General features: G+C 40.2%; 1 protein-coding gene across 2 annotated transcripts; it reads left to right on the top strand.

Annotated features, from left to right (window-relative positions):
* Positions 1–50: 50 nt before the first annotated feature.
* Positions 51–10,473, top strand: RNF8 (ring finger protein 8). 2 transcript variants are annotated; one of them, XM_065755431.1, is made up of 8 exons: positions 51–179; positions 1,406–1,534; positions 3,094–3,834; positions 4,774–4,836; positions 6,696–6,785; positions 7,753–7,860; positions 8,407–8,611; positions 10,146–10,473. In XM_065755431.1, the coding sequence occupies exons 1-8, from the start codon at positions 90–92 to the stop codon at positions 10,289–10,291; spliced, it is 1,572 nt and encodes a 523-aa protein (XP_065611503.1). In that variant the 5' UTR covers positions 51–89; the 3' UTR covers positions 10,292–10,473. The 2 variants fall into 2 exon arrangements, with proteins under 2 accessions (XP_065611503.1, XP_065611512.1); XM_065755440.1 differs by having other exon boundaries at positions 8,407–8,618; positions 10,146–10,282.
* Positions 10,474–13,183: the final 2,710 nt, after the last annotated feature.

Raw genomic sequence — 13,183 nt, 5'->3', positions numbered from 1 at the left:
AGTCGGCACGGCGACTTCCGCAAGAGACGGGGACCGACGGGACAGCGGAGGAGCGCTGGGAGCTCACCCGCTGCGGGGCCGAGGGCGGCATGGCGGCGCGCGGGGCCTCGCGGCCGGTCTGGTGCCTGCGGCGGGTCGGGGCGGGCGGCGGCTGGCTGCTGCTGGAGGCCGGCACCCAGGTCAGCGGGGCGCGGGGTGGTGGCACTTCTGTGGTAGGGTCGAGGGGGAAGGCCTCCATAGAGTGGGCGTGGAGGAGACCAGTGGTGATACAAGGGGAAAAAACGAGGCCGGACCGGCTTCATTCATTGCCGGTAACATCGGGGGAGGGGGTGAGATCGGGGTCTGAAGCGTAATTTCCTGCTCGCCTCGCTGGTGTGGTCCTTAACGTCAGCTCGTCTGCACAGAAGCTATGCGTGATCTGACTTACTGGGATTAGTACTACACAACGTATTCGACTCATGTGCCTAAGTTACTTAGGTCGTGCTTTGCATCTGGTTCAGCTGTATGTTAGCAGGACATAGGGATCAGCGTTCTCGGGTGGATTTGTGTGCACGTCCCCCGGCTCCGTACTCAGCAACAGGTGCATGTTAGGGAATGTGCCAGCCTTGCAGCACAGGCTCCATGAGTTGCATGGAGAATCTCCCTTAGGTGAAGCGCCCTTTGCTGCTGCACTCTGCTGCGTGGTAATCTCTCACATGAGAGAGGGAGAATGGAGCTGTGCCTTAAATGGTAGCCTGCAATTAGATCAGATTTAACAAGTACTGCGAAACTGTACCGTGACCTTATGTCTGCTTCTTGCAGAGGATGCTGTTGGATTCTAAACGGATGATTTAGATTACTTTCAGACTGGTGATAAACAGCACGTAGCTTAGGTATCATGCTTTAAGGGAGCAATTGCATGTGCATTTTTTGATGACAGTTTCCTGCACTATTTTTGTCCTGTGTCTTTCCTGTTTGCTGATAGTTGTGCAGATGCTGTTAGCGAAAGAAGAGAGTGAGACATAATTTTGAGACCCATCCTATTGCAGTGGTTTGAAGAGATGCTGTTTAGTTAGGATGTGAATAAAGTATGACATGGATAGAGCGAGAGCTACTTTGAGCAGCTTTGCTGCTGGGAAAATTTTCTGTGAAACCAAGGCTGTAACCTATCTTGAAGCAATCACGTTTTTATCAATGGGGGAGGAAGAGAGTGCTTCAAATTTCACTTTTTAGTTACTCCTGAATTTCAAGCAAAACAGACAAGTGAAAAGCCACCCAGCAACACAAAACAGCACCCTATCCTGAACTCTTGGGAAATAGCTCTAAGATGCTAATCATGGTAGAGTTCTGTGGTACTTATGTTCAGTTCATTTGGCTTTTATTCACCATCTTGCTGATTTTTTTGTTTCAAATGCTTTATTTTTAGGTAACTGTCGGCCGAGGTTTAGATCTAACGTACCAACTGGTGTCAAAAACCTGTCCCTTGATGATTTCTCGTAAGCACTGTGTTTTCCAGCAAAATGCAGAAGGGCAGTGGACTGTTGAGGATAATAAGGTACAGAAACTGACCAAAGACCTTTTGCTCTTAATTTTACTGTAGACAATGACCTGTTTGGGATCAAGCAGCATATGATCTTTGAATATAATATGGTATTAGTGTGATGGAAGGTCCATGGAAGCACATCGTGTCTTTTGCACCCTTGTAGCAGGAAGCTTTGGTCTGCTGCAGTTGGGATGCAGGCCTTACTGTTTTCTGTATGTGGACTTGTCCCTTGGTCTAGCATTTTCAGGCAATTACAGTCCTACACAGAGCACTTTGCAGTCTGTGAACTTGCTTTGTGTTCCTCTAATTTAAAATAAATAAATAAAAACTTGGATAGCATTCAAGAAGATAACGTTCTTGAACTGCTAAGAAAAAGGATACACTGATATTGCAGTGACAGAATTGCTTTGATCATAACGAACGGCAGTAGGAATCTGTTGTTAGAAAAAGCATGCTTTGCATTATCTTCAAATGTATTCTGCTTAAGATCCTTCTCAGCTGAGGAAAAGTGTTGAGATCAGAGTCTTCAGCTATGTCTGTCTTTTTCAGTGGTGATCTGTTTTCCTTTTTTAATCATGAACTCTGCACTTTCTCAATCGTGCTGAAAGCTGTAGAATCAGTAACTTGCCTTAAAATAGCACCAGTACAGCAAAAAACGTTCAATACTTCATACAGTCTTGAAGGATGTTTAGGTCAACAACAGATTAGCCGAAAAGGAGGGGAGTGCCTACTGTTAAAATTACTCTTAAACAAGGCTGTAATGTAGTAATTCTGTAGTCTTGAAATTTTACAGTGTTTGCTCGATTGGAAATATCTATGGTAGCTTAGCTATTTATACCTTTATGTTATCACTGCTACCATTTTTGTGAAGTTGTTTTGTTGAATCTCTTTGAGCTATGCCAGTTGCTCATGATTCTGCAGTTCATCTTGAGCACAGCTCTATTTCTCTGTTCTTGAAAACTATTTCTTGAGCTAGTGCCTAATTAAAAGACAAACAAGAAAAAACCAACGCACACCCTTTTCTGATTGGAACATCATCTCTTGAAGAAGCTTTCCCTTGTCTATATTTTCCTTGTATTTATGAGGACTCTCATTTTTTTTCTTCATTAGGCAGTGTAAGCTGTGCTCATTATTCTTTTCTAGTTTCTTCTTGGATTTCAGGTGACACTGTTAAGAATAATTAGTGCAATGTTCTTTGTTCTTGTCAATGATATATTGCAGAATTTTTCAGTGGACTAATTCTTTTTTCCTCTGAAGCTTTTGGGTAGTTTCTTTCCTTTAGGCTTCATTCTTTTTCATCTGCACAAGTGCATATATATATTAATTTTGTTCTTGGTGCTTGTACACAAAAATCTGAAATGTAGTAATAATAAAATAAATAATGTAATGCACTGACTGTCTTAAGTGAAGCACTGAGCCATTAAGTTGGCTATTACAAGCTTTATTTAAAGAGGTGGCCTGTTCTGTCTGCAATACTGCAGAGACTGGATATGTTTACAGTTGCCAGAAATAACTTGCAGATGGCATTGTAACTGTATATTGAATCTTGCTGATTCTTTGTTTATATTCAGAGTCTAAATGGAGTTTGGCTTAATAAACAGCGCCTGGATCCTTCAAAAACCTATCCTATAGCAGAAGGAGACCGTATCCAATTGGGAGTGCCTTTGGAGAACAGAGAGACTGCCGAATATGAGTATGAAGTAATTAAAGAGGAGTGGGAGAAAATCAGACCCTTTTTAGCCCAAAGGAGTGACCTGGGGAAAGTTAAGAGCTCAAGATCTAAACGTAAATTTACTTCGGAGGAATCGGAGACATCTGGATCAGAAGGCCCTTCAAATTCCAGATCCAAAAGGGACAGATTGTCTTGTGATGGTGAACCTTTGAGTAATCCATTGGGAAGAGTAGGAGAGGCAAAACAGTTGACTCACAAGAAGGATGTCAAGCTGACCTCTTCTGGATCAAGTGAGGACGATGGTGATCCAGTGCATGGTAGCCCTGATAGCGCTGAGAAAGCTGTGGCTGTTGCTCACAAGGACCAGAAGCACTCTGCTCTCTCTCAGTCATGGACTGGCCTGGAGAAGCTGAGGAAAACTCTCATAGATATAAAGAAGTTAAAAGTCAAAGTGCAGGAGAAACAGACAGCAGTTCTGAATGTGAAACAGAAGCGCAGGAAGGCTGCTCAGAAGACAATCCTAGCAATGGAAAAGGAGCTGCAAGAGTTGCAGGACAAACTGTGCACAGAACAAGTGCAGCAGCAGCAGCAGGTGGAAGAGCTGGAGAGAACGTTCTCTAAGGAGCAGCAGAAGCTAGAGGTATAATGATGCTAATCATTTTCGACTGTGTGTTTTGAGCTTTTTTTTAATTACAAAATTAAAACTCTTTGATTCCATGTGGTTACAGAGAGGACATGTTAAAAAGTATTCAGGTTAAGTGGCAGTTCTTTCTAGTATACAGCTGCTCCTGGATGAATGCTAAATTCACATGAAGAATCCATTTCCTTTTTCAGCAAGTGTATCATTTTTGCCTTTCTCTTTTTAATTCAGAGCTTGAGGAAAGAGGATTTTTTGATTATTTTTTTTTAACATGAGAAAAATAGTCTCTTCTTGCTATCACAAGTGCCTTTGAGCAGTGTATGTGTGTTGATAACTTCTTTTAAATAGGAAGTTACAAGTCTATATTCCTGTTTGGGTTTATTTGAAATCTGGTTTAAAGCATGTAAGAATTCATCTGGGAGTTACTTTCTTGACTTACCAGTTACTTCCTTTAAGGTCTGCTGCTAAAGGCAAGATACTGTATTAGAAGTACAGGAGGTTTGGAGTTATATGTTTAAGATAGAGGGAAGTTCACCTGAAGCTGTAGCTCTGTCTGACCTATTTAAATGTGTTCAAAGCTATAGCTGCAGGTTTTTTCTCATGTGTAAGCTATTGCTGGCTTCCTGGCTTCTGTGAACATTGCAGAGTCTTTGGAGCTAGAGTAACATGGAATTGTTCCAAGTATGGAACTGTAAATGATACATTCATTTTAGCTCTTCACAGTAAATGAGCTGTAATTTCAGTAGTACACACGTATCACTAGAGTGGACCTTCTCAGGTGTTGCTGAAAATCAGTATTGTTTCTTTAAGTATATCCTCTAAAGTTAATGTACAGAACAATCCTTTTCATTTCTGTGTTATTTTCAATTCTTTTTTTCTTCCTCCAGTAATTTTCTTACTGCAAAAATGTCTATAATTTTGGTGTTTGTTTTTTTTCAGGGAGTAAAATGGCAAGATGGGGAAGAGAATCTGAAGGAGCAGTTGGCCCAGGTTCTGCAAGAGGCAAGTAATTAAGACTACTTGGTCTAACTATGTAACTCATTATACTTAAATCTCATTGCTGTGGCCTCCTGGTGGAAGACTAGGACTGTGCCTGAAGTACATTTTGAGCAGTCTTCATCTTCTGCAGACTAAATCACTGTTAGAAAGTGATAGGCCTCTCTTTTTGGGAGCTGCTATTTGCCAGCAGATAACATGAGAATGTGTGTTTTTAGAAAGCATTAAGTAGCTGTAGTGATTCTACTTGAATCTGGTTCATATGCTGGTGGACTTTTTTGTGAGGTCTGTCCTCTGGTTATCTGTTTTTGGAAAGTGCTTTGGTAGCTTTAAGCCGCAGGAGAGATTGTCACATGCTTAGGTTTCCTAGGCTTTCATTCTGAAAGGCCTTTCCTTTTGGAAGGCTAATCTAAAACGAAAAGATTCAGCCAGCCCTTCTGTGTAGGTTGACAGGCTTTCATGATACTTATGTGTCAGATGCCTCTTGATGCTCAAATGTGACGGGTACACTCAAGATAGTGAACAGAAAACCGAACTGGAATGTAAAGTAAATTACAGGTGTTGCCAAACAAGTAGAGTCATCAGGTTGAATTTTAGCATGCCTTTCAAAATGGAGTGGCCTGTTAAGACAGGCTTTGAAAGTGGAATGAAATCCTGCAGTCACTTATTCAGCGATACTGGAAGGTGACTGGAGTAGTATGTTGAATTTTCTTTACGAACTCACATGCTACTGCACATCATATCATAGGCTCAATTTTTGCTTTGAAATGTTTACAATCAGAGTAGATGAGCAAAGATGTAAGAACACATGCATCCAGAATGCTGCAACAGCAGCTGGAATCATTGATATTATGATTGTGGAGTGATGCCTGGAATTTGCTGTGTCCGGGTAGAACATTCATAAGCTGTAATAATAGCCCAAAGCCTTTTGAGTGTTGGTTGCTTGTGCAGGTGTTTCTCTTGGTTATGAAGTGGTTGTTTGCTACCACTTTGCAGTTTTTATTCAGTGAAGTAGCTGGGAAAAATCAGCAGAAGTCCAGCTAATTACCAAAAACTTTGATGTGATAGTTTTGGGCATTTTTCACTCTGCAGCATTCCACCGACTTATATAAAGCTTATTCATAATTATTTTAAAATATAACAAGAACTTTTGTGAACAGCCTTTCTTGCTGTCTCTTTTCCATGTCCTATGTCAGTCCTGCCTATCGTTTCTGGTAGAACCCAATATTGTGTAAGCTCCAACTCCAATTAGAGACAAAGTACACAGAATACAGCTGCTTAGATTATCCATAGTGAGCTTCAGTAGTTGGAGTAAGTTCTGTTCAGAGATGTTCCTATCATAGTGTCTGGTGTGCAGGTTTGTTTTGCAGTGACAGGGCTGTGCCTCATGCATGTCACTTATTGTCAGATTTTAATTATTACTACCATGTCCTTTAGTGAGTTTTATTATGAACAACATATGCTGTGGACTTTAGGCCTTTTATTTTTCTCCTCATTCACTATTGTGTGGCATGTATATGATGTATATAATGCTGCTTGTTTTTATCTTGTAAAACTGCAAGAGTTTACATGTCATTTGTGTCACTGCAAGAAGGGGGTTGTCTAATGATAGATGAAAGAGTAAATTGGGAGAGGAACTGAAAAGTATCATGCTGCTGGGAAGGTCACAAATAATTGACACTACATTGCAATTTTCGGTTCAGGGTAAACTACCTTAATTTAACACTCTGGCTCATATAGACAGGTGTTGCTCTTTTAGGAGTAGACAGGAGAAATGGGTATGCTTAACATCATAATTAGAACTATGTATATTTGATAGGGTGGCTTATAATAACACTCTTATTTTTGGGATGGTATCATTACAGCATCATGCTCTGATGGAAGAACTGAGCCGTAGTAAAAAAGATTATGAGGAGATAATTCGAGCCAAGAATAAGGAGCTGGAGGAAACCAAGGTAAGGAATAAAACCAAGCTCTCCATAAGTGAAATATGATATGCTGTGGCAGAATAAATGGTTTATTTAAGTTTTGTTTTAACTGTGTGTTGCCTTCTGTGGTGAAAAGCTCTTGTATTCTGATCTGGCAGCTGATTCAGATTTCCAGAATTGGCATGGAAGTATGCAAGAGTTGAGGGCGAGAGTAGGGAAAAGTAAATATACTTTTTACCCAGTTTGTGAAGTAGTATTAAAAAGTTATTATCAGATCTTTCTCTGTCAAACAGGAAGCACAGGAAACCTGAACAACATGTGCAGGAGAAGCAAGCCCATTCTGTTCTTCCATTTTTATTTTTTATTTTTTAAGTGTATTGGAAAAGTGATTGCTTCATTTTCAGTTTGTGTGGACTCAAGTGAAACTGTAGTGTGTTCCAGCCTCTGTCAAGATGATGAGTGGAAGATAACTAAAGGGATCTTGTCCTGTGTTCTGCCCTTGGAAATTACGATGTTTCATGCCTCTGGCTATTTGCTTTGCCTAATTTAACCACAAACAACAAAATGTGTTGGTCAGTTAAATGCCAGTAAATATTTTAAATTCTCACATTTACTTTTCTAATGTTTGAGGTATTTTGTTTTGCTCTTTACATCAGACTTCAAACTGTTCTGTTAACTTAATCTAAACTCATGCCAAGAAGAGGTTAAAAAAGATTTTGGGAAAATTGATCTGGCTGATAATTTCTTTAGGCAGAAAGGGACTTTAGTAATGGCTGTTCTTTCTTGCAAGCACTCTATAATGGACTGGAATATTCTCAGTACTGCTGTAACTACAGAGAGGAGGGAGGTTACAAATCTGGGTACATAACAAATGTGGACTTGATGTGGAAGAAGTTGAGGCTGAATGATTTTCTACTTGTGTTACCTTCCTCCACAAGTGCAATTCCCACTATTATTGTTGTTCATAACTGACCATATTTGTTTTTTTCAACAGGTGGAGAAGGAAAAGGTGAGAGCCCAAAAAGAAGAAGTGTTGAATCAGATGAATGATGTCTTAGAGAATGAGCTGCAGTGCACGATCTGTTCTGAGCACTTCATTGAGGTATGTTTAAGCCAGTATGGCTTTGCCAGTAAAGAAGAGACTTGAAAAGCTTTCTCTAGTTCTGCTGAAGCAAAAGTCAAGCTTTTTTTTCTTTACTTCTGTAACTTAACCAACCCAACAGGTGACTTGTGGTAAGGGTTAGTCCAAAATCCTATTCTGTCTGCTCTAAAAATTCTTCTCTGGGCAACGAATTCAGCTTTAATGTCTCTCTTTGCATAGATATGAATACTTAATCCCAAGATGCATTCAGGCTTGCAGGAGTTATTAGTGTTTATACTGGTGTTCTGAGGTGCTGCTGCGAGCCTGCTCAGTCATTCTTTGGTAGAGCTTTCTTTAACAGCATAAGATGTAAGAACAGGTTAGTAAAGGAAGGGAGGTGCAGTGATCATCAAGTTCTAAACAATTTATGTTGTTCAGATAAACTGTTTTGGGAGAAGTAAATTGATTTGAGAAGCTGTAGGAAGATGATGCTTCAAATGTAGACTGTTCATCTGTTCACATTTTGCTAGAATTACAGTTTCCTTAAATTTCCCTTAAATTCCACAGGCAGTCACTCTGAACTGTGCACACAGCTTCTGCTCCTACTGCATTGATGAGTGGACAAAACGCAAAGTGGAGTGCCCTATCTGCAGGCAGGAGATTAAGTCAAAGACACGCTCTCTGGTGCTGGATAACTGCATTGACAGGATGGTAGAAAATCTGGATGTGGAAATGAAAGAGCATCGCCTGACCCTGATCAGAGAGCGGAAAGGTGAGAGGTGGGTGTATGTGGCATGATGAGTACAATCTCTTGTTTCATCTATTTTGTACCACTTTCTTTGGCACCTATATACTAAGGAGATGCTCAGAACATGCAACAGAAGTACTACATTCATTATTGGTAGAATCAGCAGACTGAGATGGGGAGGTGATTTTAAGATATGTTGTGTAACTAGCTTCACTGCACAGTAAAATAAAATAAAGACTTTGGAGAAAGACTTCAGTATGAATTTCACAGTCCAGCTGGAAGACTTGACCATCCTAAAAGTAATTCCAGAAGATTTCAAAGAGTTTATTAAAGAAAAGCAAAGCTTAGGCCTTGAAAGATTGACCTTTTTGATTAAACTGTCAGCTACATTATTGCAAAAATTCAGCAAAGCAATGCCTAATGATAAACTCTGAGTTAAGTTTGATGTGCTAGAAGTATGTAGGAATCTCTGAAGGGAGTTTTGGGTATATGTCATGTAAACAAGTGCATGGCTGAAATGGCAGTTGCTCTCCCATACTGATTCTTAAGGAATTTATCTGTTTGGCCTAAACATAAAAAATTGTTACAGCTAAAATACTGTGTATGACAAAACGGGCTGTGAGGAGAATTCCAGTATGGAAGTATTCCTCTTCTGCTTACCCCCTTCCAGTGTTGTTTCTAGAGCAATTGACACTAGTATCTAGGTGCTGAAATGTACAACTTCTTGCTACTCCTTCAAATTTCTATTGTTTTTCCTTAAATAATTGTCCTGCTTTCTTCCTCGTAAATGTGAGTGCATGATCCTTTATTTTGCAGCATGTCAAGCCTTTTTGAAATCCTTCCTAATGAAAGGTGCTTTTGAAATATTTTAGGTTCTCTATGGTGATATAGAATGTCATGGCTGAACAGTGTTAGTTCTAACCTGAAATCATCACCTATTTAACTGAGCCAGACATTCCCTCAAGATATGCTATGCTGCTCTGAAGCTGTCCAGCATGGCTTCTCGATTTGATTTCTTGACCTTTGCAGAACTGATACTGCTTTTGTGTAATAAGCACTTCTGCAGAATATGCTGTAGCACTGTTGAAGTGTCTTGTCAGGTGTCTTATGGTGATTAACTTCAGTATAGTGGACACCAGTATAACTCTTAAATGCTCTTTATGCTTTTAAATGCATGGAGGTTTTGATGAGGCCTTAAGAGTCCTGAACAGTCATTACTTGTTGAAGGCTTCTTACCACATTTTGTTGCATTCTTCTTTCTTACCTGGCAGAGTGTTGTAATAATTAACCACTACCTTTTTTCCAACTTCAGTGTCTTACTGGAAGGATCCAGATATCTTCCTCACACGTGTATCTTAACATGAAGAGGCATATGGGAAACTTAACAATGTTCTTTTAATGCTGAAAATTAAAGCAAAACAATTACTGTGCCCTGTAGTTTGAAGGAGCCATTACAAACTGTCAGTGAGAGGCTACAAGATTAAAAGAAAAGTAGTTTTTTGGCAGCATTTGAGGGTGCAGGAACTAATACTAATTTTTATATCTGTTTTGAATGCAGAGAAATTGAATGTGTTGGTGAACCCAGCCACGGACAATGACAGCAGTGTCGTTCCTTCCATCTACTCAATCTTGTCAGTCAGCAGTTGTGACAGCGAGGACTCTGAGGAAGATTGTTACTATAATGAAAGCTACTGTGTTATCTGAACAGCTGTTTTGCCTGCACACTGACCAGAGCAACCTAATGGAATTTGTTTACTACTGCTGGATGAGTGGACTGGACATCTGGAAGGAGAGATTCTATGAAGAAGCTGGAACTGAAGCTGAGAACTAGCAACATTTGGAAGAATGACCTTATTTTTTAAGTGAATGTACAGAAGCTTGATCTCTCAAACAAAACTGGGATTGTGGGAGAACAAACTGCTATTATGCTAGATGGTTGACTTATAAAACGTAGGTTTCCAAGATCAGTTCTGACATAACTCAGTGTGGTGTAAATATTTGAATGCATCACTTTTGACTGAATGAGATGTGTAAACGTGTATACCAGTTTCCCTTAATTCACCCAGCAGGGAGAACAAAAGATATATGAGAACTTGGACATTCGCACCAGCTAGCAGGAGAGGTGTATTAGAAAAACATATCAACATGGGGTTTTCCTCTTGACTTTCATGTCAGCTGGAGTCATCCTAGGGCTTTCTGGCCAATAAGTTAAAGGGTGGGTTATGGACCATGTCAGCCTTAAGTGTTTAAATATAAAATAAGCTTGGCTGCTGGCTTGTTTGTTCAGTTGACGTTACTCATTTTCTATTGGACGGGGATAGAGAAGATTGAATCTTCCAGAATTCCTTAGTTTGTGCTCTTTTCATCAGCATCTTTGGTTTGTTCCTTGCACAGAAAGTTTTAGAACTGTGAAACAACACATTCAGAAGTTATTAGCAATGACTTCAGAAATAATTCCAGTTGATGTCAGCAGCAGAGAGGAATCTTGGCCTCTTTAAGTACTACTATTAGTTGAATAAATGAAATCTGCTGTTGACAGGGTAGTTAAGCTTTATCTGTAGGCAACCACAAGTAACTGTTTAGTTCTTGTTTACAAAACACTGTTATTGAGCTGTGGCTTTGCTACCCTCTGAGCTCTTAAATCATCTCTAAGACAAAACAAGTCTTGCCTCATCCTGTCACATCTATGAAAGAATATAAAATTGTCTGTGAAAATTACATTTTCAGTGGCATATGTTTTTGACTTAGCTTTTACATGGGACTGTTCATTACTGTTAGAGAAGGATGAGGGAAGCCCTCATCTGTAATATTTATTTGGCTGTTTGTACGTACTTTCTTGTTTCTGTGTTTATTTTGCTGAAGAAGTAAATTATATCCATTAGTGCATTAGTCTTCCTTGGTGCGAGCACTGAGATAAATGTCTTTCTCCTAGTTATCCTAGAATTTTTTGAGAAGACCCAGATTGTTTCATGCTTCACGTTTTCATTGCTGTAAGTAGTTTGTCTATTTTAAAATTATTTGACACACTGTATGCAGGAATTGATAAAAGATGTCCTAAGTCTTCAAACCTGTGTTAGCAGTGGCTATCTTACCAGTCATTTAGAACAAGCAGTTGTATCTCTTATTTTCTCCTACTAAAGGAAGATGCCATTAAAAAGGTGCATGACTGATAATGCTTTCCTAAGAAAGTAGTGCGTTCTGGCTGATGTGAGCGACAGGACTTGAACAAGAATTATCTGATGTGCGGACCAGGCAACTTTCTTAAATTCTTAATGTGAGGTTTCTCTGGAGAAGGAGTTATTACATCTTAATTTTCCCCATGTCCTTTTAGTGTTCTAAAATATATGGGCTCTTGAAAATTTCTTTTGTACATTCACACTCTCTAGAATGTTTGAAAGGACTGCACAAAACACTAACAAAATACCCTGACTTTAGAACAGGAGTTGCTGTTGAAGAGAAGTAGGAGAATGTTCTGGTTGCCTAGGACTGTGAATTCTTGTACTATGTACTGCTTCTGTGTTGCTTTGCTTTTTTCTTTTTATTTTTTTTTAATTTTCCTGTTTCATTTTGCTAAATACATTTATTTTCTTATGTTGGTGTTTATGCATGTTTTAGAAAAGGATGATTCTTCTGGTAACAGTTCTTCGGTATGCTTTGAGAGTGTGCCATTTTCACTAGAATATATTCTTCATGTAGTGCAAGGGGGCACACTATGAATAAAAGTGGTATGCTTAGCCTTTTAAACTGTGACCAGTAAGTGCAACAAGATATGTATGGGTTAATAAACTTTTTCTACTTATTGATAGGTACCTAAATTGTAAAGGTTCAAGGAGAGAGGGTAAGCAATAATGCTGTTTGGTGTATCATGGACAACAGCAAACCCTCCCAGTTGTGTAAGTTCCTCAGGAAAAGTATTATCTCGTACAGAGCTGTTAGCTGTATGTATGGAGGTGAGTTCCAACTATTGAGCTATGATGAAGCTCCACTATCCTATTTGTCAGGAAGAAAACATGCTGATACAGTGTTATTTTGATAGAGGACCAGTTAAACTGTAAGTATCTGAAATTTGTGTGTGCTTTTTGATACTGCTTCTTAAAGAGGCTGTGGAAAGGTAACCTAATCTGAAGTTTTGTTCACAACTTAGTGCCTTTCATAGATGAGTTTTTGGTGGTAAAAAGATTTAAAGTGCAGAAGTTTCTCTTTTTGACTATGTAGTTGGCTACGATCAAGCATCAAGTTTCACACCTCTGCACTCCTGTAGTCAGGCTGAAAAAAAAATCTACCTGATAGTTGCAGAGCATGGGATAAGGGAGGTATTACACAGATGCATGAATGTACCAGCGTTCTACGCTGTGAGAAACTGCAGCACCGCTGCCCTGACGGAGCCGGTTCTGGCAGTGAGCTGCCACCGTTTCACGGGGGGTGGGTGGGGGGGGGGGGCAGGCGGGCTGTGAGGAGAGGCGCTCCACTTCCGGCCCCGCGGTTGCCCGCCGAGCGCCTGCCGGAGCGCGCCCCTCAGTGCCGGCACGGCCGCGCGCTGCGTCACTGGCATGCGCCGCCGGGCGCGGAAGGACCGGCGGGAGGGGCCGGGGCGGG

The sequence above is a fragment of the Cyrtonyx montezumae genome, unplaced genomic scaffold (genome assembly GCF_038088225.1).
Source record: "Cyrtonyx montezumae isolate F1298 unplaced genomic scaffold, pur_monq_1.0 scaffold_0, whole genome shotgun sequence".
In the NCBI taxonomy this organism is placed as follows: Eukaryota; Metazoa; Chordata; class Aves; order Galliformes; family Odontophoridae; genus Cyrtonyx; species Cyrtonyx montezumae.
The sequence above is the reverse complement of the archived record's forward strand: the minus strand, read 5'-3'. Positions and strand labels throughout refer to the sequence as shown.